The 24,820-nt window shown below is 41.9% G+C and overlaps 1 protein-coding gene across 2 annotated transcripts; it reads right to left on the bottom strand.

Annotated features, from left to right (window-relative positions):
• Positions 1-14,643: 14,643 nt before the first annotated feature.
• Positions 14,644-23,767, bottom strand: LOC128593298 (HLA class II histocompatibility antigen, DP alpha 1 chain). 2 transcript variants are annotated; one of them, XM_053601195.1, is made up of 5 exons: positions 23,602-23,766; positions 18,374-18,619; positions 17,739-18,020; positions 17,377-17,527; positions 14,644-15,237 (listed from the first exon to the last, which is right to left on the bottom strand). In XM_053601195.1, exons 1-5 carry the CDS (start codon positions 23,681-23,683, stop codon positions 15,234-15,236), a joined length of 765 nt encoding a protein of 254 aa, XP_053457170.1. In that variant the 5' UTR covers positions 23,684-23,766; the 3' UTR covers positions 14,644-15,233. The 2 variants fall into 2 exon arrangements, with proteins under 2 accessions (XP_053457170.1, XP_053457171.1); XM_053601196.1 differs by lacking the exon at positions 14,644-15,237 and having other exon boundaries at positions 17,373-17,527; positions 23,602-23,767.
• Positions 23,768-24,820: the final 1,053 nt, after the last annotated feature.

Raw genomic sequence — 24,820 nt, 5'->3', positions numbered from 1 at the left:
ATGACCAAGTCAGTTTTATCCCAGGGTCTCAAGGCTGGTTCAATATATGTAAATCTATAAGTATAATTCAGCACATAAACAAATTAAAAAACAAAGACCATATGATTCTCTCAATTGATGCAGAAAAAGCTTTTGATAATATCCAGCATCCCTTTATGATCAGAACACTTATGAAAATTGATATAGAAGGGACATTTCTTAAACTAATGGACATTTCTTAAACATCTACAGCAAACCCACAGCCAATATCATATTGAATGGAGTTAAATTGAAATCATTTCCGCTCAGATCAGGAACCAGACAAGGCTGCTGATTGTCTCCACTGCTCTTTAACATTGTAATTGAAGTTTTAGCCACCACAATTAGGGAAGAAAAGGCAATCAAGGGTATCCATATAGGGTCAGAAGAGATCAAACTGTCGCTCTTCGCAGATGATATGATTGTATATCTGGAAAACACCAGGGATTCTACTACAAAACTTTTAGAAGTGATCAAGGAATACAGCAGCGTCTCCGGTTACAAAATCAACATTCATAAATTGGTAGCCTTTATATATACCAACAATAGTCAAGTTGAAAAATCAGTTAAGGATTCTATTCCATTCACAGTAGTGCCAAAGAAGATGAAATATTTGGGAGTTTATCTAACAAAAGACGTGAAAGATCTCTATAAAGAGAACTATGAAACTCTAAGAAATAGCTGAAAATGTTAACAAATGGAAAAACATACCATGCTCATGGCTGGGAAGAATCAACATTGTTAAAATGTCTATACTACCCAAAGCAGTATATAATTTTAATGCAATCCCTATTAAAGCTCCACTGTCATACTTTAAAGATCTTGAAAAAACAATATTTCATTTTATAGGGAATCAGAAAAAACCTCGAATAGCCAAGACATTACTCAGAAATAAAAACAAAACAGGACGAATCATGCTACCAGACCTCAGACTATACTACAAATCCATAGTGATCAAAACAGCATGGTACTGGCACAAAAACAGAGAAGTTGATGTCTGGAACAGAATAGAGAACCAACAGATGAATCCAGCTACTTACCATTATTTAATCTTTGACAAGCCAATTAAAAACATTCAGTGGGGAAAAGATTCCCTATTTAACAAATGGTGCTGGGTGAACTGGCTGACAACCTGTAGAAGACTGAAACTGGACCCACACCTTTCACCATTAATTAAGATAGACTCTCACTGGATTAAAGATTTAAACTTAAGACATGAAACTATAAAAATACTAGAAGAGAGTGCAGGGAAAACCCTTGAAGAAATCTGTCTGGGCGAGTATTTTATGAGGAGAACCCCCCTCCCCCCCCAGGCAATTGAAGCAGCTTCAAAAATACACTACTGGTACCTGATCAAACTAAAAGGCTTCTGCACAGCCAAGAACACAGTAAGTAAAGCAAGCAAACAGCCCTCAGAATGGGAGAAGATATTTGTAGGTTATGTCTCCAACAAAGGTTTAATAACCAGAATCCACAGAGAACTCAAACGTATAAGCAAGAAAAGAACAAGTGATCCCATCACAGGCTGGGCAAGGGATTTGAAGAGAAACTTCTCTGAAGAAGACAGGCGCGTGGCCTACAGACATATGAAAAAATGTTCATCATCTTTAATCATCAGAGAAATGCAAATCAAAACTACTTTGAGATACCATCTAACTCCAGTAAGATTAGCCTATATCACAAAATCCCAAGACCAGAGATGTTAGCGTGGATGTGGAGAAAAGGGAACACTTCTACACTGCTGGTGGGAATGCAAATTAATACATTCCTTTTGGAAAGATATATGGAGAACACTTAGAGATCTAAAAATAGATCTGCCATTTAATCCTGTAATTCCCCTGTTAGGCATATACCCAGAAGACCAAAAATCACATCATAACAAAGATATTTGTACCAGAATGGTATTGCAGCCCTATTCATAATTGCTAAATCATGGAAAAAGCCCAAGTGCCCATCGATCCACGAATTGATTAATAAATTGTGGTATATGTATACCATGGAATATTATGCAGCCTTAAAGAAAGACGGAAACTTTACCTCTTTCATGTTTACATGGATGGACCTGGAACATATTCTTCTTAGTAAAGTATCTCAAGAATGGAACAAAAAGTATCCAATGTACTCAGCCTACTATGAAGCTAATTTATGGCTTTCACATGAAAGCTATAACCCAGTTACAACCTAAGAATAGGGGGAAGGGGGAAAGGGAGGGGAGGGAGGGGGATTGGTGGGATTACACCTGCGGTGCATCTTACAAGAGTATATGTGAAACTTAGTAAAAGTGGAATGTAAATGTCTTAGCACAATAACTAAGAAAATGCCAGGAAGGCTATGTTAACCAGTGTGATGAAAATATGTCAAATGGTCTATGAAATTAGTGTATGGTGCCCCATGACCACATTAATGTACACAGCTATGATTTAATAAAAATAATTAATTAAAAAAGAAAAAATGAGTCTTGATAACATTATGCCAGTGAAAGAAGTCAGTCACAAACTATTGCATACAATTTATTTGCTTCATTTATTTGTATGATCACATTCATATCAAGTGTCCGGAATAGGAAACTCCATAGAGATTGCCCAGTGTTGGGCAATCAGAGTAGCATTGGGAACTGTGAAAATTTGTTCCCTTTAGCCCATCTATTAGCCCTACAATCACCTCTCTGGCTCTGTTCCGCTAAGTGCTTTCCTGCTCCAGGTTCCACCCATTCAGGTAAGGGCATATAGCCAGCAGACAATTCTACCCTGGGAAAATTGGTTGAATAGGTAACTGTCTAAGGAGAACATAGAAACAGGACCCAAGAGCAAGATGGACAAAGATGGAGGATGTATTGGGCAATCCTTATTTTCCTCTTCAGAGAGCTTTCCCTCCAGCCAATAGGAAGTTAGTGGAAAACAGCATCACTTGTTTCCAGCAGACAGATGTACTGTACTTACAGTCTTGGCCCTGAGCCTCACAAAGCAGGAGAGAGAAGATGGAATGGAAGAGTTACTCAGACTCCTGGGCTCTTGAGAAGGGGTGATCTAAGTCTGAAAAAAGATCTCTTGGATTTGGGGAAAATATAATCTAAGGTTATAGAGAGATAGAGTGTTTTCCATGTGGATACGAAGATGGGCAGAGCTGAAGGACTGATAGTATTCCTCCCTGGGCTCAATGGGAAGGCAGTGGCTTCCATAATTGTGAAAAATGGGGTAGACATAGCCTAAGAGCTGCTGTAGCACATCACGGAGCAGTCAGTAAAGTCACCAGTCAGAGCAGATATTTAAGGAAACTCACGGCATGCCATCAAATAGATAAAAACAGAACAAAGTAAAGCAAGGCCACAGCTCCTAGATGTATGTATCAGCGGCTAGTTTTTCATGGAAACTTATTGAATGAGGAAAAGCTAAAACATAAGTGAGAAAGGGAGGATTAGTCAGCCGGGGCCACCATAACAACATACCTACATGCTGGGCAGCTTGAACTACAGCACTTTATTTTCTCACAGTTCTGGAGGTTGAAAATCCAAGATCAAGGTGCCAGCAAGGTAGATCTCATTCTGAGGACTCTCTCGTTGGCTTTAACATGACCACCTTTTCACTGTGTCCCCACACAACCTCTTTCTGTATTCTCACTCCTGGTGTCTCTTCCTTATAAGGACACCAGTCCAAATGGATTAGGGTCCTACCTCAATGATCATATTTCACGTTAATTATCTATTTAAAGGTCATATCTCCAAATGTAGTCACTTCAAGGGTTAAGGCTTCAACATATGAATTTGGGGTGGTGGGGAGGGACACAATTCAGTTCTTAACAGAGGGATAGGTCCTGGAATAGTTACTTTTGCAAGCACTTCGGAGGAGGAGCAGGACCCTAAGCCAGGGCTTCTCAGCCTTCGCACTACTGAAATTTGGGGGTGAATAATTCTTTGTGGCAGGGGTCGTCCTGTGCATAGTAGGTGTTTAACAGCATCACAGGCCTCCACCCCTCAGATCCCAGCAATTACCCCTTCCCAGTGTGACAATCAAAAATGTTTGTAGACATTGGCAAATACACCCTGTGGGGGCAAATCATTACCATAGATTTTGCTCTAAGCAGAGTTTCTTTTCTTTTCTTTTTCTTTCTTTTTTTTTTTTTTTTTTTTTTTTTTAGACAGATTCTCACTATGTCGCCCTGGGTAGAGTGCTGTGGTGTCACAGCTCTCAGCAACCTCAGACTCTTGGGCTTAAGCGATTCTCTGGCCGCAGCCTCCCAAATAGCTGGGACTACAGGCACCTGCCACAACACCCGACCATTTTTTGTTGCAGTTGTTTAGCTGGCCCGGGCTGGGTTCAAACCTACCACCCTCGGTGTATGTAGCTGGCACTGGCTACAGGCACCCAGCCCAGAGTTTCTTTCTTTAAGCAGAAAAAAAAAAGAGCAGGAGGGCAGATGATTTCCCTACAATAACTTACAAGTTTAAACAGGTTTCAAATGTCCTTGAGCTCCCTTTGTAATCTTTCAAGGTTTTGCCAGCCTTGTTATAGATATAAATTTACTTTGAAAATTTACACATTTCACTGTGGGGGTTAATAAGATCCCAAAAGTTTATTAGCCTTGGCATGAAAGAGTGCTTTTTACTTACCCCAAACATAAAGGACTCTCTCTGTTGTGTGTTTCAGGATTTGGTGAATGATGCTCAAGTAGTTTGAATTTTTCCATGTTTATAGACTTGCATCGTATCTGCTATCTACAGTAGATATTTTTCATTCCTTTCTCAGTAATCACCCTATTCCCTAGATTGTTTTAGTTGTTTCTAGCACTTTGTCATCTCTTTGTGTCTTCTCTGGGACACAAGATCAGGTGCAGGGGCATTGCTGGAGCAGTGGGCACATTCCCAGGGGCTGAGTGTTGAGGTGGACAGGGTCAGGCAGAGGATGGACTTGGAAAGGAAAGCTGGACAAACCATATGACATAATGGATGGAAAGCACATTGAAAAGCATAAGTCTATTACAAATGCAAAAGACTTGTGTGATAATTATGGTAACAACTGGGCATTTCTGAACTTACCATATTGTTCTCTACAGCTGTTGGCTAAGGCTGTTCTTACTTTTTCCTCAACCATGCTGCCTCTCTCATTTAGTATATTAGTTCCAGGTTAATGGTCCCAGAACACAACCATGACCATTTCGTCTCTTCCTCAAAAACCTTCACTGTCGGGCGGCGCCCGTGGCTCAGCGGGTAGGGCGCCGGTCCCATATGCCGGAGGTGGCGGGTTCAAACCCAGCCCCGGCCAAATTAAAAAAAAAAAAAAAACCTTCACTGTCTCCCATTGCCTGCAAAGTCCCAAATCCTATTCCCGGCACTGCAGGACTTGTACAGCCTTTTCTCAGCCTACCCTCCCCCTCTGTCCTTACAGACACACTCTACTCCAGACACACCACACTTGGAAATGACGTATGAAAAAATTTTGCACACTTCCCACTTTACATTTCTCAGACCTTTCACAGGCCCTGCTATGTATGATTCCCTCCTCAACCCCAGGGCTCTCAGTTTGGGGCGGAGAGCATGGGGCACAGTGCCAGTTAGTGTCAGCTTTTTGCCCTCATTTTCCTGTAGCACAAAGTTAAGTCAGATTGGCAAAGCCTTTCTAGTTGGTCCCAGCCTGACTCTCTGCCAAAACTTACTTCCTAAGTCCTCTGGAAATGAGGGTCATTCCACCCCGGGTTAACTTTGTGGCTACCCACATGAAGATATCTCAACCCTGTTGAACTTCCCCTTAGATTTTAGGCTAGCCCATGCTGACATGTATGTCCTTTTTCTCTTAAAAGCCTTATGGATTTGTCCCCTGAAGTTCTACTTTGTTCTTGGACTATCACTATACCCTTGATGTTGCTGCTGTCTCAAAGAACTCTTTGGATTCTGCTGGTCCTCGCCATCACCTGCCTGGGCAGCAGTCTGCTTAACTCTAAGTCCTGAAGCCCTCCCTTCCCTCCTGACCTGAGTTTCTTAGATTCATTCATTTTGTTGGCAACAATGTTTTTCCCCTCAGTTGCTAAGATTGGCTTGTCCCTTAGGTGAGGCCTTTGAGATTCTCTAGGGACCTCACAGCCTGGGATGGCTTCCCGGAAGGCTGCCCAGCCTACACTGAGCTGCAGCCTGTGAGAGGGAAGATATGCAGCCCCATATGTAATTTCTCTTTCCTTGTTTCTGAGGGTCACCTGTGGACAGTCACATTTCTTTTATAGGAGACTAGTAATGAATTGCTGTGGGATTTAAACCATAATGAAGACTTCTGGGCTTGGTTGCCAGCTCTGTCTTTTTCCTTGGTCTATCTCTGACTGTTTATAAACATACAACTTTCTAACCCCCTCCGAGAAGCTGTCTCTTAGAATTAGAGCTACATTAAAAACTTATGAACAATAATAGACATAATTTCTACCAAGAAAGGAGAAGATTCATTTTCTTGCAAAACATTCCAAGGGAGCAGGAGAAAGGGAAAAAATAGCTCTAGGGAGGGGCTGCTATTTTCTGGGCCACTTTGCATGTGATGGGAAAGAGAAAGCAGAACAGAAACAACTTCACAAAAGGGTATTTCTGGGGGTAAGCATGTACTTTCCACAGAGAAATATTTCTCTTTCCTATGGGCCAATGGGCAGTGAGAACCCAGGAGTGTCACTGTGTCTGGCAGACTAGTTCTCAAGAAGAGGCTGGTAGCAGGGCAGGTTTCGGGAATACTGGGTGGAAGTAGACTTTTTTTCTGGTTGCTTGTTTTCATTAAGCAAGCACCACATATAGGTAAAAAGCAATGTTTAAAACTGATTTTTGGTTTTGAGAGAGGTCACATATGTCAAACATATGTGACTGTATACTAAAACTTCATAGGCTAAGGATATTAATATTTTGAAATAGGTTAGCTGTTACACAAAGACATTGAAACGTCTTTAAAGTTTTTTTTCAAAAGAGAGTCTCATTTTGTTGCCCCAGGTAGAGTGTAGCAGAGTCATTATAGCTCACAACAACCTCAGACTCCTGGGCTTAAGCTATCCTCCTGCCTCAGCATCCTGAGCAGCTGAGTACAGGCGGGAGTCACTATGCTTAACCAATATTTTCTATTTTTGATAGAGACGGGGTCTTCCTCTTGCTCACTGCAACCTCAAACTCCTGACCTGAAGCCATCCTTCTGCCTGAGCCTCCCAGAGTGCTAGGATTACGGGGTACAGCCACTATGCCCAGCCTCTTTTATATTTTAATTTTGATCAGATGAGGAGAGCCAAAGCAGGAAAGTGAGTGTATAGAAATGGGAAAATAAAATGAGGATAAATGTTAGAGAAAGATGAGCTACCAAGAAGAATAACATCCCCTAAGGAGATGGGGGGGTGGAATGGTTAGGTTTTGCTCCCATTAATAGTTAGCAGACCAGGTCAACTGTGTTCAAAGGGCCTGGGCTTTGTGCTGATTGGGGGAGAAGAAAGGAAGTGACAGCTATTAAGCACCAAGGGGATTCCATGTATTGTGCTACACTATGTTAAGTATAATTAGATGGCTGAGAATTGAAGCTCTTAGGGAGAGCATCTGACCACGGAAATATTGTTAACTGGGGACAGAACTCTGGAGAAAATTTGCACTTATGAATTCTCAGAGGAGCAGAAAACCCAGAATAAATTATCTGAATGGTACCAAGAAAACCAAAAGAGTAGGCTGAGTGCAATGGCTCACACCTGTCATCCTAGCAGTCCAGGAGGGCGAGGCAAGTGGATCTTTTGAGCTCAGGAGATTGAGATCAGCGTCAGCAAGAGCGAGACCCTGTCTCTACTAAAATAGAAAAACTAGCCAGACATAGAGGCAAGTGCCCATAGTCCCAGCTACGTGGGAGGCTGATGCAGAAGGATTGCTCAAGCCCAAGAGTTTGAGGTTGCTATGAGCTATGCTGACACCATGGAACTCTATCCAGGGTGACAGAGTAAGACTCTGCCTAAAAAAAAGGAAAGGAGAAAAGAAAAGAAAACCACAGGAGCATGATGTCTTGAAAACCAAATAAGGAGAGGTTTCTAAAAGGTGGAGTAGATTGTGGAGGGGGCAGAGAAAAGATGGCTAACTGAAGCCAGCTTTCCACAGAGGCTTCCATCCAGAAGGAGAGTTAAAGGACAGAAATTTAGCAAGTAACCCAGTGGATTAGAGCTGCACCAAGAGAGAAGGTTGAAGAATGTACATCAACCCCGCTGAGGCAAGCTGGGACCCCAAGGATACAAACAAAAGGTACAAAATCCATCACCAAACGAACGGGAGTTCCCTCCCCCATGAGAATGGCTCAGAGTGCTCCACAAACAAACGAACAGAGTTCAAAGGTCCTCCCACTATACTCCACGTGAGAGACCCTCTAAAAACTGGACCTACCTCCCCTACTAGGGTGCCATGGCACTCTCCTGCCAGGCATAAAACTGTATATATTCTCTACCTACAATTCTGAGCTCCCAGCGCTCCGCTCCACTCTCACTCTGAGGTCTGGAGGCCTGTCCCCAACGAGTCCAGATTCTTGGGTGATTTCTCAAGGGGTGTGGACAGGGCCTGGACTGCAGCTGGTCAGTGCTAATTCTGCGGCATGGGAGTGAGGAGAGGATGGTTGGCTGAGAGGGAACCATGCCAGAGCCACAGTGCCCCGAGGTGCAGAGCAGCTGCTGTTTTTGGCAAAAATAGGGCTCACCTCCAGATGTTCTGAAGTCACACCCCTTGTCTCTCTGGGCAACCAGAGGAGTCCGGGCATCTTCTCAGGTGGCAACCACTGTGGAACAGATCTGGGACGGAAACGCAGACCCCATGAGTAAAGGGTTTGCCTGAGGCAGTACTGGCCTGGATGGAGCACGGGGACTAGAAAACCCACACGCAGAGCCTGGAGATTTCCAGGGTGGGGCTGACCCAGAAGACCGCTTTACTGAGCCTAAGACACACCCACCCCCCAGGGGACTCTCAGCTTAAACTAAGGAGGGCAGGCAGAGGCTGGATCTGACAGGTAACTGTGCTGCAAATACAAACAGCTGAGACCCTACTGCAAAACAGACAGGGCCTGAGGCACAGGTTCTGGGAACTCAAAACAGCTTCTCTTCTGCAGGGGAATTTAGCAGGAACAGAAACAAATTCCTGCAATGTTATTCTGTTCTGTCAGTAACATCAACCAGGGGCAGAGTTGGAACTGAGTGAATATCCTCCAGACTCCATCAAGTGCCCAAGGTTGTCAGGCCTCACCTCCCCCTGCTGGATAGAGACAGAGAGCAGTGGCCTGGCTGAGCAGACATAGATTTCCTTGTGATTCAGGCAGATGCAAACCCCTGGATTATCTGCTCATTAGAGGCAACTGGGTCACAGCCCTGCAGGGTTATCGTGACTGAGTGTGACAGAGGTGCAAGGTGGGGAAGGGGGCATCAACCTCCCCAGACTGATCTATTTGCTGGGTGGCTCCTCCTGACTCCATGCAGCATTGGAGCAAGCCATATCAGAGTAGTCACCAGACTCCTGTAATCCACTTGCCAGAGACCTTTTAAACTCTACCACCTGAGACAGGTTCTGACTGAGACAATTGATTTGGACCTTTTGAACTGAGCCAATCACCCAAGGACTATCCAAGTGGTGCCCTGGGTGTGTGGTTGTAGGAAGGTTTGATTTTCCTTTTCCAAGTGTTAACTGTGGGGGGTAGGGTGACTTAACTGCTGGTGTTTCTCCACAGCCGAGACTTCAACACAGAGTAACTGTTTCCCCAGGGTCGGACAGAGACCAGATGAAAACAAGACAAAAACACTTAGCCCCACCACACCAAACAGGTCCCCAGTTTCTCAGGCCATAGCACTGTACAGGTCCTCAGCAAAGCTCCAGGGGGAAAGTGAAACGGTGTAAAATAATCATAGGGTGAAATCAGTGAAAAAACTCTGGTAACATGAACAACCAGAGTAAATCAACCCCTCCCCCAAGAAAAGATATGGCAGATGTAAATGAAGATCCCATTCTTCAGAAATTAGAAATTCAAGGAGCAACTCAAAAGTTGGAATGAGAAATTTGAGGAGAAATCAAAAACTTGTCTCAAGAATTCAATGAATTTAAAGACAAAACCACCAAAGATTTTGACACACTGAAGCAAGAATTTGCAGCCCTCGAAGATCTGAAAAATACAGTAGAATCCCTCTTGAAATTGAAATGACTTCAATTTAACTCCATTCAATACGATATTGGCTGTGGGTTTGCTGTAGATGGCCTCTATTAGTTTAAGAAATGTCCCTTCTATACCAATTTTCTTAAGTGTTCTGATCATGAAGGATGCTGGATATTATCAAAAGCTTTTTCTGCATCAATTGAAAGAATCATATGGTCCTTATTTTTTAGTTTGTTTATGTGCTGAATTACATTTATAGATTTACGTATATTGAACCAGCCTTGAGACTCTGGGATAAATCCCACTTGGTCATGGTGTATAATTTTTTTGATGTGTTGTTGGATTCTGTTTGTTAGGATCTTATTGAGTGTTTTAGCACCAATATTCATTAGGGATACTGGTCTATAATTTTCTTTTCTTGTTGGGTCTTTCCCTGGTTTGGGGATCAGGGTGATGTTTGCTTCATAGAATGTGTTGGGTAATATTCCTTCTTTTTCTATATTTTGGAAGAGGTTTAGCAATATAGGTACTAGTTCTTCTTTAAAGGTTTGGTAGAATTCTGACGTAAAGCCATCTGGTCCTGGGCTTTTCTTTTAAGGGAGATTTTGTATCGTTGAGGCTATTTCAGAACTTGATATAGGCCTGTTCAACATTTCCACTTCATTCTGGCTAAGTCTTGGTAGGTGGTGTACTTCCAGGTATTGGTCGATTTCTTTTAGATTTTCATATTTCTGAGAGTAGAGTTTCTTGTAGTATTCATTAAGGATTTTTTGAATTTCTGAGGGGTCTGTTCTTATTTCATCATTACCATTTCTGATTGATGAAATTAGGGATTTTACTCTTTTTTTCCTGGTTAGGTTGGCCAAAGGTTTATCTATTTTATTGATCTTTTCAAAAACCAACTTTTGGATTTATTGATCTGTTGTATAATTCTTTTGTTTTCAATTTCATTTAATTATGCTCTGATTTTGGTTATTGCTTTTCTTCTGCTGGGTTTGGGGTTGGAGTGTTCTTCCTTCTCCAGTTGCTTGAGATGTCCCATTAAGTTATTAACTCCCTCTCTTTCCATTTTCTTGAGGAAGGCTTGCAGTGCTATAAATTTCCCTCTTATGACTGCCTTTGCAGTATCCCAGAGGTTCTGATAATTTGTGTCTTGATTATTGTTTTGTTCCAAAAATTTGGTGATTTCCTTCTTAATCTTGTCTATAACCCATATTTCCTTCAGCATAAGGTTGTTTAGCTTCCATGTTTTTGTATGGGTATGCAGGTTCCTGTTGTTGTTAAGTTCAACTCTATAAAGCAAACATCACCCTGATCCCAAAACCAGGGAAAGACCCAACAAGAAAAGAAAATTATAGACCAATATCACTAATGAATATTGATGCTAAAATACTCAATAAGATCCTAACAAACAGAATCCAACACATCAAAAAAATTATACACCACAACCAAGTGGGATTTATCCCAGAGTCTCAAGGCTGGTTCAATATATGTAAATCTATAAATGTAATTCAGCACATAAACAAACTAAAAAATAAGGACCATATGATTCTTTCAATTGATGGAGAAAAAGCTTTTGATAATATCCAGCATCCCTTCATGATCAGAACACTTAAGAAATTGGTATAGAAGGGACATTTCTCAAACTGATAGAGGCCATCTACAGCAAACCCACAGCCAATATTGTACTGAATGGAGTTAAATTGAAATCATTTCCACTCAGCTCAGGAACCAGACAAGGCTGCCCATTGTCTCCAGTGCTCTTTAACATTGTAATGGAAGTTTTAGCCACTGCAATTAGGGAAGAAAAGGCGATCAAGGGTATCCACATAGGATCAGAAGAGATCAAACTTTCACTCTTCGCAGATGATATGATCGTGTATCTGGAAAACACTAGGGATTCTACTACAAAAGTTTTAGAAGTTATCAAGGAATACAGCAATGTCTCAGGCTACAAAATCAACACCCATAAATCTGTAGCCTTTATATATACCAACAATAACCAAGCTGAACAAACAGTCAAGGACTCTATTCCTTTCATAGTAGTGCCAAAGAAGATGAAATATTTAGGAGTATACCTAACAAAGGATGTGAAATATCTCTACAAAGAGAACTATGAAACTTTAGAAAGAGAAATAGCTGAAGATGTTAACAAATGGCAAAACATACCATGCTCTTGGCTAGGAAGAATCAACATTGTTAAAATGTCTATACTACCCAAAGCAATATATAATTTTAATGCAATTTCTATTAAAGCTCCATTGTCATATTTTAAAGATCTTGAAAAAATAATACTTCATTTTATATGAAACCAGAAAAAACCTCGAATAGCCAAAACATTACTCAGCAATAAAAACAAAGCAGGAGGAATCACGCTACCAGACCTGAGACTGTACTGTAAATCGATAGTGATCAAAACAGCATGGTATCAGCACAAAAACAGAGAAGTAGATGTCTGGGACAGAATAGAGAGCCAAGAGATGAATCCAGCTACTTACCCTTATTTGATCTTTGAAAAGCCAATTAAAAACATTCAGTGGGGAGCAGATTCCCTATTTAACAAATGGTGCTGGGTTAACAAAAGGCTACAGATTTATGGGTGTTGATTTTGTAGCCTGAGACATTGCTGGGTGAACTGGCTGACAACCTGTAGAAGACTGAAACTAGACCCACACCTTTCACCATTAACTAAGGTAGACTCTCACTGGATTAAAGATTTAAACTTAAGACATGAAACTATAAAAATACTTGAAGAAAGTGCAGGGAAAACCCTTGAAGGAATTGGCCTGGGTAAATATTTTATGAGGAGGACCCCCCTGGCAATTGAAGCAATATCAAAAATACACTAATGGGACCTGATCAAACTAAAAAGCTTCTGCACAGCCAAGAACATAGTAAGTAAAGCAAGCAGACAGCCCTCAGAATGGGAGAAAATATTTGCAGGTTATACCTCTGATAAAGGTCTATTAACCAGAATCTACAGAGAACTCAAACGTATTAGCAAGAAAAGAACACGTGATCCCATCTCAGGGTGGGCAAGGGACTTGAAGAGAAACTTCTCTAAAAAAGACAGACGCATGATCTACAGACACATGAAAACAAGCTCATCATCCTTAATCATCAGAGAAATGCAAATCAAAACTGCTTTGAGATATCACGTAACTCCGGTAAGAGTAGCCCACATAACAAAATCCCAAAACCAGAGATGTTGGCGTGGATGTGGAGAAAAGGGCACACTTCTACACTGCTGGTGGGAATGCACACTAATATGTTCCTTCTGGAAGGATGTTTGGAGAATACTTAGTGACCTAAAAGTAGACCTGCCATTTGATTCTATAATTCCTTTACTAGGTTTATACCCAGAAGACCAAAAATCACAATATAACAAAGACATCTGTACCAGAATGTTTATTGCAGCCCAATTCATAATTGCTAAGTCATGGAAGAAGCCCAAGTGCCCATCGACCCACAAATGGACTAGCAAGTATACCATGGAATATTATGCAGCCTTAAAGAAAGATGGAGACTTTACCTTTTTCATGTTTACATGGATGGAGCTAGAACATATTCTTCTTGGCAAAGTATCTCAGAAATGGAAGAAAAATATCCAATGTACTCAGCCCTACTATGAAGTTAAATTATAGCTTTCACATGAAGGCTATAACCCAACTATAGCACAAGACTATGGGGAAAGGGCCAAGGAAGGGGAAGGGGGGGTTTAGGGTGGAGGGAGGGCAATGGGTGGGGCCACATCTATGGTGCATCTTAGAATGGGTACAGGCGAAACTTACTAAAGGCAGAATACAAATGTCTACATACAATAACTAAGAAAATTCCATGTAGGCTATGTTGAACAGTTTGATGAGAATATTTCAGATTGTATATGAAACCAGCACATTGTGCCCCTTGATTGCACTAATGTACACAGCTGTGATTTAAATGTGTTCCACTTCCATCCAGGTTAATACAAAGGATATAAAGTCTCCATTTTTTTAATGGCTGAATAGATTCCATAGTGTACATATACCACAGCTTGTTAATCCATTCCTGGGTTGGTGAGCATTTAGGCTGTTTCCACGTTTTGGTAATTGTAAATTGAGCTGCAACAAACAGTCTAGTACAAGTGTCCTTATGATAAAAGGATTTTTTTCCTTCTGGGTAGATGCCTAGTAATGGGATTGCAGGATCAAATGGGAAGTCTAGCCCGAGTTCTTTAAGGGTTCTCCATACTTCCTTTCAAAAAGGTTGTATGAGTTTGCAGTCCCACCAGCAGTGTAAAAGTGTTCCCTTCTCTCCACATCCACGCCAGCATCTGCAGTTTTGAGATTTTGTGATGTGGGACCTTTATTTTTTTTTAAGTAGTTATATGTGACCTGGTCCTAGACTTTTAGCAAGAAAAACTCAGACTCTCCCAGTTTTGAAATATTGAAAAATTTATTGGTCTCAGGGAAGGGGAAGTAAAGTGTTTTTTGAAGAAGACCAGAGGTTGAAGCCCAGTGAAGGTGTAACTCTACACCAGTGCTACAAAAGCATCAGCATTTATTTATTACTTTCTATTTGTCAGGAACTATACTAAGGGCTGAGTGCTTTAAGGTAAAAAATAAGGATAAAGGCTGGGATCCCTTTAAGCTCAAGAGCAAGAGTAATACTCTGTCTCTACGAAAGAAAGAAAGAGAGAGAAGAGGGGAGGGGACGGGAGGAGAGGAGAGGAGAGGAGAGCAGAGCAGAGGAGAGCAGAGCAGAGGAGAGTAGAGGAGAGGAAGAAAGAAAGGAAGTAAGAATTAGCTGGGTGTTGTGGTGGACACCTTTAGTTCCAGCTACTCAGGAGGCTGAGACAGGAGGATGGATTCAGTCCAGGAGTTTGAGGTTGTAGTGAGCTGTGAAAATGCCACGGAATTCTGGCCAGGGCAATAAAGCAAAACTCTGTCAAAAAAAAAAAAAAAAAAGGAAGAAACAAAAAACCAAGGATAGAACTTGAAGATCAGCAATTAAGTCAGCCATCAGCCATTGGGGTAGAGAGCACATGCCCTGAGAAGGGAAGCTGAGACCGGGAGTTTGTAGGGCAGCTGGAATTCAAATCTCTCCCATGTCCTCTTCTTTTCAGGAATTTTGTCACCTGCAGCAAGACACACACAATTACTTTCATCCCTTTCACCCCTGCATTCAGGACTTGAAACTCAAACCTACCTTCCCCACTCCCTTTATACCTGACCCCCCATTTCTCTACCCTGTTCAGGTCCCAGGGAGAAGGTGGTCATCCCTGCACGTGCCCTGGCCTTCCAGGTGAACAACAGTTAGAAGTCATACTCTAAAGGGATCATATTTCATTCTCAAACCCCAGTTGACTTCGGGGGCATTCCACATGCTTCAAGTCTCCAAAATATCCTGAGAAGGGGAAGAACCACATTACTGAAGCCAAGGAAGAAGCTCAGCTCCAGAACAACGGCAATGAAGAAAGGATAATTGCTCACATTGTATAAAACTGCTTTGGAAGGATCCCAAAAACAAGGTACATTTTCTCATAAGACCTCAGATTAACATGAACCTACTCAGTACTCCCTCTTTCCTGAAATTCTTTACCTCCTTGGCTTATCTAATAACATATTCTCCTAATTCTTCTGCCTCTCTACTTTTTCTACATTTCCTTTGAATACTTCTCTTTTAATATTTCGTTAATCATGTATTTTTGCATCAATTTTGATTTTTAAGATATTTCATTAAAATGTGATTTATTTTGATTACTGTGAATTTAAGGGTTGCAGAAAATTTCAGGTGCTACTAAAGAAAATACAGCCATTCTGGTGTACAGATGAGCAATACTTAGTCAACTTAAGGATGTGCATTCTCAGTGACCCTGCAACCCCTTTCTAGGCACATACATTCCAGAGAACACAAGTATTGCTTGCAATAGTGGAAAACCAGAGATGACCCAGGAATCCCAGGGGGGAGACAGACACACGGATGTATAGAGTACTATAGAATAGTTGGAAGCAATGAACTAGATGTACAAAATTGGGTCTATAATATAATTCCATTTTGGTTCATTAAAAATACGTGTATGTTAAACAATAGTACGTGTTATATAGGATATATGCAAATAAAAGGAAACTCATCATATCTATTAGAATATTTAACCAGGAGGTAGGCATAAAAGGTTAAATATGAGAATAAAGACTAAAGCTAAAGGGAACAAATAAAGCCTGGAGGAACCAATGATGATGGGAGGCATGAACTGAAAAGCATGATTGACTTCATCCTTTCCACGTGAGGGCCAGCACAAATAATAATAATGATAAATTAGATGTGTTCATGGATAGAAAACTATGGGATCCCAGAAGGGCAATTTTTGTATAACTATCATTCAATGAGTCCAAGCAGAGAAAGCAAACAGCTTATAGGCCCTTATCACACTGTGCTATAATTATGTATAGAAATATATACATGTTGGCTCGGCACCTGTGGCTCAAGTGGCTAAGGCGCCAGCCACATACACCTGAGCTGGCGGGTTTGAATCCAGCCTGGGCCCGCCAAACAATGACGGCTGCAACCAAAAAATAGCCAGGCGTTGTGGTTGGCACCTGTAGTCTCAGCTACTTGGGAGGTGGAGGCAGGACAATCGCTTGAGCCCAAGAGTTGGAGGTTGCTGTGAGCTGTGATGCCACAGCACTCTACCCAGGGTGACAGCTTGAGGCTCTGTCTCAAAAAGAGAAAAAAGAAAAAGAAATATACGCATGTATTATGTATAGAAATGTGGATCTGGCTTCACTACTAGACTCTGGGCTCTTGAAGAGTCTGGACTTGTCTTTTTCTTTTTCTTCATAGAAGACCAAGTGTTTAGATCAGTAGTTAAGCAAACAATCTTGAATCCAGACTTTCCAGATTGGAACACTAACTCCACTGTTCCTAGTTGTGTAACCTTGGTCAAGTTGCTTAATGTCTCTGTTTATGTACAAAGATTAAGTATCATTCATGTAAAATGATGACAATAATAGTACCTACCTCATAGAATATTTGTGAGGATAAAATGAGTTAATAAGTGTAAGTTCTCAGAATAGTGCCTGAACATGTTAAGTACTCAGTAAATTATTGATGTAGTTGTTGTGCAGCTCAATGCTTTTAACTCAGTGAGATAAATGTACAGTTATCAAATTGACTGTTTCTGTCCTTCCTTATACAGCACAGATCCTAGGCACCCTCCTCTTTTCCTCTGACAGTATCCTAAGATCACCCCCCATCCAGCTTCACAATGACTCACAGGGAACCGTGGGCGCGGGGGTCACGACCAGAACGCAGAGCCTTTACGATGAGGATGGTGCCAGCGATGATACCAGCCAGGCCCAGCACCAGGCCCAGGGCACAGAGCACAGTCTCTGTCATCTCAGGCATCTGGACGGGTTCCTGGGCCTCTACCAGAAGAATGAAGAGTTGGGGTGAGAAGGAGCAGTGAGGATGGGGCTGGCATGGGGTGTGTGTGGGGGTTGAAGGTTATGGAACAGTTGACAGCACGTTCACACAAGGGAAGCAGAGACCCAGTGAATGGGGAAAGCTGGTGCAGAGGGCACCCGGTCCTGGGAGCATAGGGTGCCAGGGAGATTTTGCAGAGGTTAGGCTCCATACCCCAGTGCCTCAGGAATGGCTTGTCCAGGCCCCAGTGCTCCACCTTGCAGTCATAGACGTCATCGGCCGAGGGCACGAAGGTCAGGTAGTGGAACTTATAGAAGTTGTAATCTGTTCTGGGCAGGAAGAGGCTCTCCGCGACGCCCTGGGTCACCGGCTGGCCATTGCGCAGCCACGTGACGTTAAGCACGGGTGGGAAGAACTTGTCGATGTGGCAGATGAGGGTGTTGGGCTGGCCCAGCTCCACAGGCTCCTTGGGAAACACAATCACCTCAGGGGGCTCTGGGAGGAAACAGGACCCAGTGAGTCCCCTGTTCTGGGAGGAAGCACAGACGCATCACCTTTGGAGTGTCGTCTACCTTAGGCTCAGACTTTATGATACCTCTGAGTTCCAGAAACAGAGCCAGGAGTCTCATCCCACTGACCACCCTCACTCAGCTCGGCCTTTCTCGTGTGTGAAAAGAGATGACAAAGCCCTCGGCTGTACCAGAATGAGCCCGTGACCACTCAGGGGAAGGTCGCCCAGCAGAGGGCCTCTGGTTCTCCCACTCTGGGTATGCAGGGGCCCTCCCTTCCCCTCCCTTCCCTTCCCTTCCCAGCTGGGCTGCAGAGGAAGAAGCAAAGACGGGCAGTACCATTGGTGTCCTGGCTGTGGTTGGAACGCTGGATCATGATATTCAGGTTGCTGTTCAATATAGCGATGTTAGCCAGCCCACCCTGAGCCTCGAAGGAAAAGGCTTGGGCAAACTCCGGCAGATGCCAGACCGTCTCCTTCTTGTCCAGATCCACGTAGAACTGCTCATCCTCATCAAACTCAAACATATACTCCCCTGATGGTCTGTGCGTCTGTGCAAACGCGAAGTAAGTTGACACGTGGTCCGCTGCATAGAGAAAATAAAGAAAACCATGGCAAAATATAAGTCTATGTACGTGGTGGAGGCCAGTGAACGAATAAAGATTAATGAACATAAAAAGGCAAAAGGAATGCAGTCAAAGGAAGGACAGATGGGGGAAGAAGGAGTAACACCGAAAAGGAGGTAAGGCAGAGCAGACAAGAGCAGTTATAAAAGGAAAACAAGGGAGGAACAAAACAAGAATATTATCATTGAGAAGTCAAGGTGCTTTCTGGTCTTCAGAAGTCTAGGCATACTGACTCTACAGAAATAGTAATAATATCAATAACAAGTAACATTTGTTGAATACTTAGTGTGTGCCAGGCATTGTTCTAAATACTTGACATATTTCATTCATTTAATTGTCTCTATGACTCTGTAAAGCAAATATGTAACATACTGTTTTACAGATAGGAAATGCAAAGAAGTTAAGTAACTTGCTTAAGTTTAGACAGCTATTTGTGGAACTAGTAGAGAAATTTTTGTCTTCCTAAAAACTCTCAATTCTTCTAGGACCACAGGTGTAAAATTATTTTTAAAGATATAGGAACAGGGGAGCAGAAATTTCATTTTTCTTGTTACAGAAAAGGGAGAAAAAAAGTAGGAAATTGCAAGGGAGGAGAAAATACCCTTCAAATTTAAGTGCTCTTTGAACATGAAACTGTAGAATATGTAGCTTTGTTTTCTTGTTGTTGTTTTTTTTGTTGTTGTTGTTGTTTGATAGAGTCCCAGTATGCCGCCCTCAGTAGAGTGCTGTAACGTCACAGCTCACAGCAACCTCAAACTCTTGGGCTTAAGTGATTCTCTTGCCTCAGCCTCCCAAGTAGCTGGGACTACAGGCACCTGCCACAGTGCCCGGCTATTTTTTGGTTGTAGTTGTCGTTGTTTGGCAGGCCCGGGCTGGATTCAAACCCACTAGCTCCAGTGTATGTGGCTGGCACCCTAGCTGCTTGAGCCACAGACGCCGAGCCAGAATGTGCAGCTTTGTTAATAATAATTTTCATTTTAGGCATACTAAAGTGAAGAGTATAGTACAATCATTTCATCATTGGTTCCGTACTTTTTTTTAATTTGTGTTTTTATTTTTGTTTCTGATGGAACTACGAATTGTTGCTGAGTTTGAAACACCTGTGGGCTTTAATTTATTTTGTTTCCTAGTATGTTTTAGTTTGAAAGAAGAAGCAAAAAGGATAAAAGCAAATATCATCATTAAATGAAGCAATGAATATGTGAGAGCTTCTGGTTTAGAATAATAGATGAACAAGAGTGAAAAGGAAAATGAGGGCTTCTCTAGCCTAACCAGCTAACTCATGGATTTCCCTGTGAGTTTGCAGCCCTGACATGTGGGGCCCCACTCTGTGCTTGGCCATTTATAGTGAGAGAAAGAATATTTTTTCACAAGGATACTTAGGGTCCTTGGTTTACAGGAATCATCTTCAGAAAAGAGAGTAAAATAAGAAGCAACAATACCCTCTAAGAATTATTGAGAACTCATGTTCTTACTACATGAATGTAGTTAGCACTTTTTTTTGAAGTTTCAAAACAGGTTTACAAATTCTGGGGTGTAAAGATCAGCCAAGTATGAAATATTATTTTCCTTCAAATATCATTTTAATTCGGACAAAAAAAGTATATTAAAAGCCTACTATATGTCAGTCAGATGTTAAATATTCAAATAAAAATAAGACATGGTTCTTGTCCTCAAGATGCTTATAAGCCACGGGAGACATGCAAGTGACAGGACAATGGCGGCACAATTGATAAGTGCAGAAAGGCTGTTACGCACGAGATGCTGTGAGATGAGGCGTTAGGGAAGACTCCCTGCAGAACAGATGGCTTGAAGTTAGGTAGTCAGAAAACAGAGGAAAAGCCATTTCTCACATGGGGGAAGAATGTTTAAAACACATGACATATTTGGAGAATCACGGATACTTCAGTAGGACCAGAGCTGGCTGCAGATGTGGAACGGCAGCAGGGGATGAGAAGAAACAGGCAGAGGCTAGAACGCAGGGGTCCTCAGGCCACATGCGGCGGTGTGATTGTATTTGTTCCCGTTTTGTTTTTTTACTTCAAAATAAGATATGTGCAGTGTGCATAGGAATTTGTTCATAGTTGTTTTTTTTGTTTGTTTTAAACTATAGTCCAGCCCTCCAATGGTCTGAGGGACAGTGAATTGGCCCCCTGTTTAAAAAGTTTGAGGGCACCTGGGCTAGATCATGACAGGCCTTACATGCAAAGCTGAGGAGTTTAAACACTATCCTGGAAGTCACAGAGAATTATTGAAGGATTTTAAGCAGGAGAGTGGCAGCAGATTTGCAAGTTGGGAAGATTGCTGTGGCCACGGTGTGCAGCACAAATGGGAGAAGCTAGTTCAAGAGGCAAGACCAATAGTACCTGACACTGAGAGAGAGAAGTGGGCACAGCAGCAGAAGGAAGAGAGACGAGGAATCCGATTGAAATTAAAGAGGGACCTTTTAGGAACTGGTGAGTGATGGAGGCAGTAAGAAAGGTGGAAAACTCCCAAATAACTTTCTTATTCCTAGACTGGCCAGTGCAATCATATCTCTCTCTCTCTCTTCTCCCCCCTCTCATATCTTCCCCTCTCTAAATAATTCATATTTATTGTGTACAACATGTTGCTTTGAAATATATATACCTCGCTGAATGGCTAAGTCAAGCTAATTAACACATGCATTACCTCAGTTATTTTTTGTGGCGAGAACATTTAAAATCCACTCTCTTAGCAATTTTCTAGAATACAATACATTGTTATTAACTGTGCCTACAATAGAACTATTGAACTTAATCCTATTGAAATGAAATTTTGTATCCTTTGACCAACATCTCCCCAACCAAAAGCAATCATCTTGGTTCCATTAGTGGAAGACAGTCTGTTTGGGAGAAAATCCTGAGTGCAGTGTGGGACATATTGCATTCAGAATACCCAAAAGTCACATATAGACAGTAGTATACGATGATTGATCTCAGGACAGGGGTTTGGCCCAGAGAACTGAGAGTCATAAGTGGAGGGTGAAGACTAGGTAAGATTTTCCAGGAAGAGAGCAAGAAATAAGAATTGCAGAGAGCTGAGGGTATACTCAGGGAAACATGAGAATTAAGAGGCATTTTCAAAGGAGAACAGGAGGATCCAGAAAGTGCTGGTAAAGTAAGGACAGAGTAAGTTAAAAAAGGATCTTTTTTAAAAAGTTCCAATAAGAAACAGAATAAACTGGGTTAGAATGCAAATATTATCAAGAACTCAAGTCTGAGAGACACTGTAAAGTACCCAGGGGATTTGATCTTACGTAGAGGTTCCTGACAGCGAAGACAAGGGTATCCTCAGTGCTGTATTGGAGACAAAAATCAGAAGCTTAGCTACGAGGGTAAGGACACAAAGAGAGTATTTCTAGGGTAGGATACAGAGTGAAGGCAAAGTTGTTTTTTATTCATTGATTCATATTATGTTTTTAAGGTAAAGAATATGTTTATAGGTTAAGAGAGAAGGAGCCAGTGTGGAGGGAGGCATTACAGATACAGCTGAGTTAATTAGTAGTATCTGCCAAGAATCCTAAGAAGTATTTAGATGTGTATCTATGTAGATACGTTCATCGTGGTATATATGCATATTATAACGCAAAGGGACCATCATTGGGGCAATGGGTATTTCTGGTTCTCCCTGGCCTTGCCTCCTCTTTACTACTAAGCCATTTAGACACCACACCTTAAATAAAACTGTCTGGGGGGAAGAGTGCATCTTTTATGTTTTGAATTCTAATCCTTCACATCACTGGATTTGTGAATGACAATATCATTCACAGGCTTGATGCTCCTGGATGTCAGCCACAGGATGTATATATAATACTTGGCTGAGTCCTTGTGGTTATCAAAACTCTAGGCTGCCCAATGATCCTCCTGGGTCTCTCAAGACCTGAATTACAGTGATAACAAAAACAGGCAATCCTGCTGTCTTAAGAAAGAAAGCTTGTAAACAACCCACGAAGACCCAGGAAGGGTCCTAGGTTCCTGGGAGACAGGAGGGACACAGGAACACTCTTAGCACCTGCTCTCCTAGGTTCCAACACACAGAGCCCACACTTCCGGGTCTCCTTAGAAGCAGCCACATAGGCTGGGTGCGGTGGCTCACACCTGTAATACTAGCACTCTGGGAAGCTCAGGCAGATGAATTACTTGAGCTCATGAGTTCCAGACCAGCCTGAGCCAAAGTGAGACCCTGTCTCTACTGAAAAATAGAAAAACTGAGGTCAGAGGATTGCTTGAACCCAAGAGTTTGAAGTTGCTGTGAGCTACGATGCCACAGCAGTCTACCAAAGTGACAAAAGTGAGACTCTGTCTCAAAAGAAGAAGAAGGAGCAGGAGGAAGAGGAGGAGAAGCTGCCACACAGAGCAGAAGCTGCAGATCCAGGAGAGACAGAGGGGGCAGGGGCCCTGCAGGGCTGCTCGGTAAAGGACACCTTTATTAGTGAAATTTCTAGATAATTCTTATTATCCAGATTTCCTATTATTTGAGTTTTCTTGGTGGTGCATAAGCTGTCGGAAATAACATTTATTCTCTTGAAGTCACTGTGTGCAGAAACCTGGGAGTGCAGAGTATGATCGTCAAAATAGGTCTGGACTTAAAACATGGCTCTAGACTTGGTGCATACTTTAGAAAATATATTAATCTTTTTGAGTTTCCATTTTTACACCTCTGAATTAGACATAATACTATCTTCATTGAAGGTGCTTGTGAGATGCAATTGCAAAAAAATTAAATAGGTGTCTAGTAAACTATGGCTACTATTGCTATTATTCTCATTGGAGTGAGAAGGAACAACAGTGAGCCCCCACACTAGGGAAAGAAGAGAGAAAATGGACAAAGAGGAAAATAGATCAATGAGTCCCTAAAATGTCTAATTCCTGATACAATTCACAGTAGCCTCCCCCATCTGTCCCATCCTCCCAGCACTCACCCTTGATGGCCCCAGCTCCTTGGAGACTCAGCAGGAAAGCCAAGCAGAGGGCTTTCAGGATCAGAGCTCTGGTCTGGAACATTCTGTCTTCAGGGAAGACAGGGAGTCTGGAGTTGACAATTGTGAGCAGAGGCAGGCTGGGGGTAGACAAGAGTTCTGAAATTGTGCTCTTCTATACCTAAAAATGGCCAAAATGGGTGGAGAGGAAACAGCATGGCCAGGTTTAACCAATCAGAGAAGTAAGAGAACTGACATCCTCTGTTGTTAGGTAAAGCGAACATTGGTAGGGCTCAGGACTAAATGGGAGGATTTTCAGGGACCAGCATGGCCCAGGGAACACTGATTCACAGTTCAGTTTCCAGAGTCAGAGAAAGAGACATGAAAAGACAAGTCATACATTCTTCTAGTGGCAAATGTTTTAAATAATTGCCTTTATTCCTCACATTCACCCCTATTCCCGACATTCAGATGATCTCTGACGTTTCTCTCCATTATTTTTTTCGAAATGATTTTTTAAGATATTTCATCAAGTTTACAAAAATATTCTGTTGGTATTTAGGGATAAATGTACTATCTAATTGAAAATATAATTGATCTTTTTTCTAGGCCCACCTGCCTGAGATATCTACTTTTTATTTACTCTTTTATGTAGAAGTTTTATAGTTTCCACTTGCAGATATTATTAACTTGAATGAAGACGATATTTAAATCTTTTTCTATGCCTGGACGCCTTTATTAGTGAAATTTCTAGATAATTCTTATTATCCAGGTTTCCTATTATTTGAGTTTTCTTGGTGGTACATAAGCTGTTGGAAATAATATTTATTCTCCTAAAGTTACTAGTTATAGCTAGATGTGGTGGCTCTTGCTAGTTGTCCCAGCTACTTGGGAGGCTGAGGCAGGATGCTCACTGGAGACCAGGAGTTCAAGACCAGCTAAGGAAAAACTGCTAGACGCTGACTCAAAAAAAAAATTGTTTTTTAAATTAGCCCAGAGTAGTGGCACACACCTATAGCCCAAGCTACTCAGGAGGCTACAGCAGGAAGATGCCTCAGGAGCTGAGTGACCTATTGAAGCTGCAGTGACCTATTATTGTACAACTGCACTCCAGCATGGACAACAGATTAAGACTTTGTCTCTAAATATAAATAAATAAGTCAATTGATTTCATTTTCATATAAAAATACCCAGTACAACATTACATATGGTAACAATGGGC

Source organism: Nycticebus coucang, chromosome 9, assembly GCF_027406575.1.
Source record: "Nycticebus coucang isolate mNycCou1 chromosome 9, mNycCou1.pri, whole genome shotgun sequence".
NCBI lineage: Eukaryota > Metazoa > Chordata > Mammalia > Primates > Lorisidae > Nycticebus > Nycticebus coucang.
The sequence above is the reverse complement of the archived record's forward strand: the minus strand, read 5'-3'. Positions and strand labels throughout refer to the sequence as shown.

What these genes read in the sequence shown, in the direction of transcription:
- LOC128593298 (XM_053601196.1), bottom strand. Translation starts at nt 23,683, where the DNA reads ATGTTCCAGACCAGAGCTCTGATCCTGAAAGCCCTCTGCTTGGCTTTC. An exon ending in CCACAGCCAGGACACCAATG is followed by an intron (nt 18,021 to 18,373) that starts GTACTGCCCGTC and finishes GTTTCCTCCCAG; the next exon opens with AGCCCCCTGAGGTGATTGTG. An exon ending in GCCATTCCTGAGGCACTGGG is followed by an intron (nt 17,528 to 17,738) that starts GTATGGAGCCTA and finishes TTCTTCTGGTAG; the next exon opens with AGGCCCAGGAACCCGTCCAG.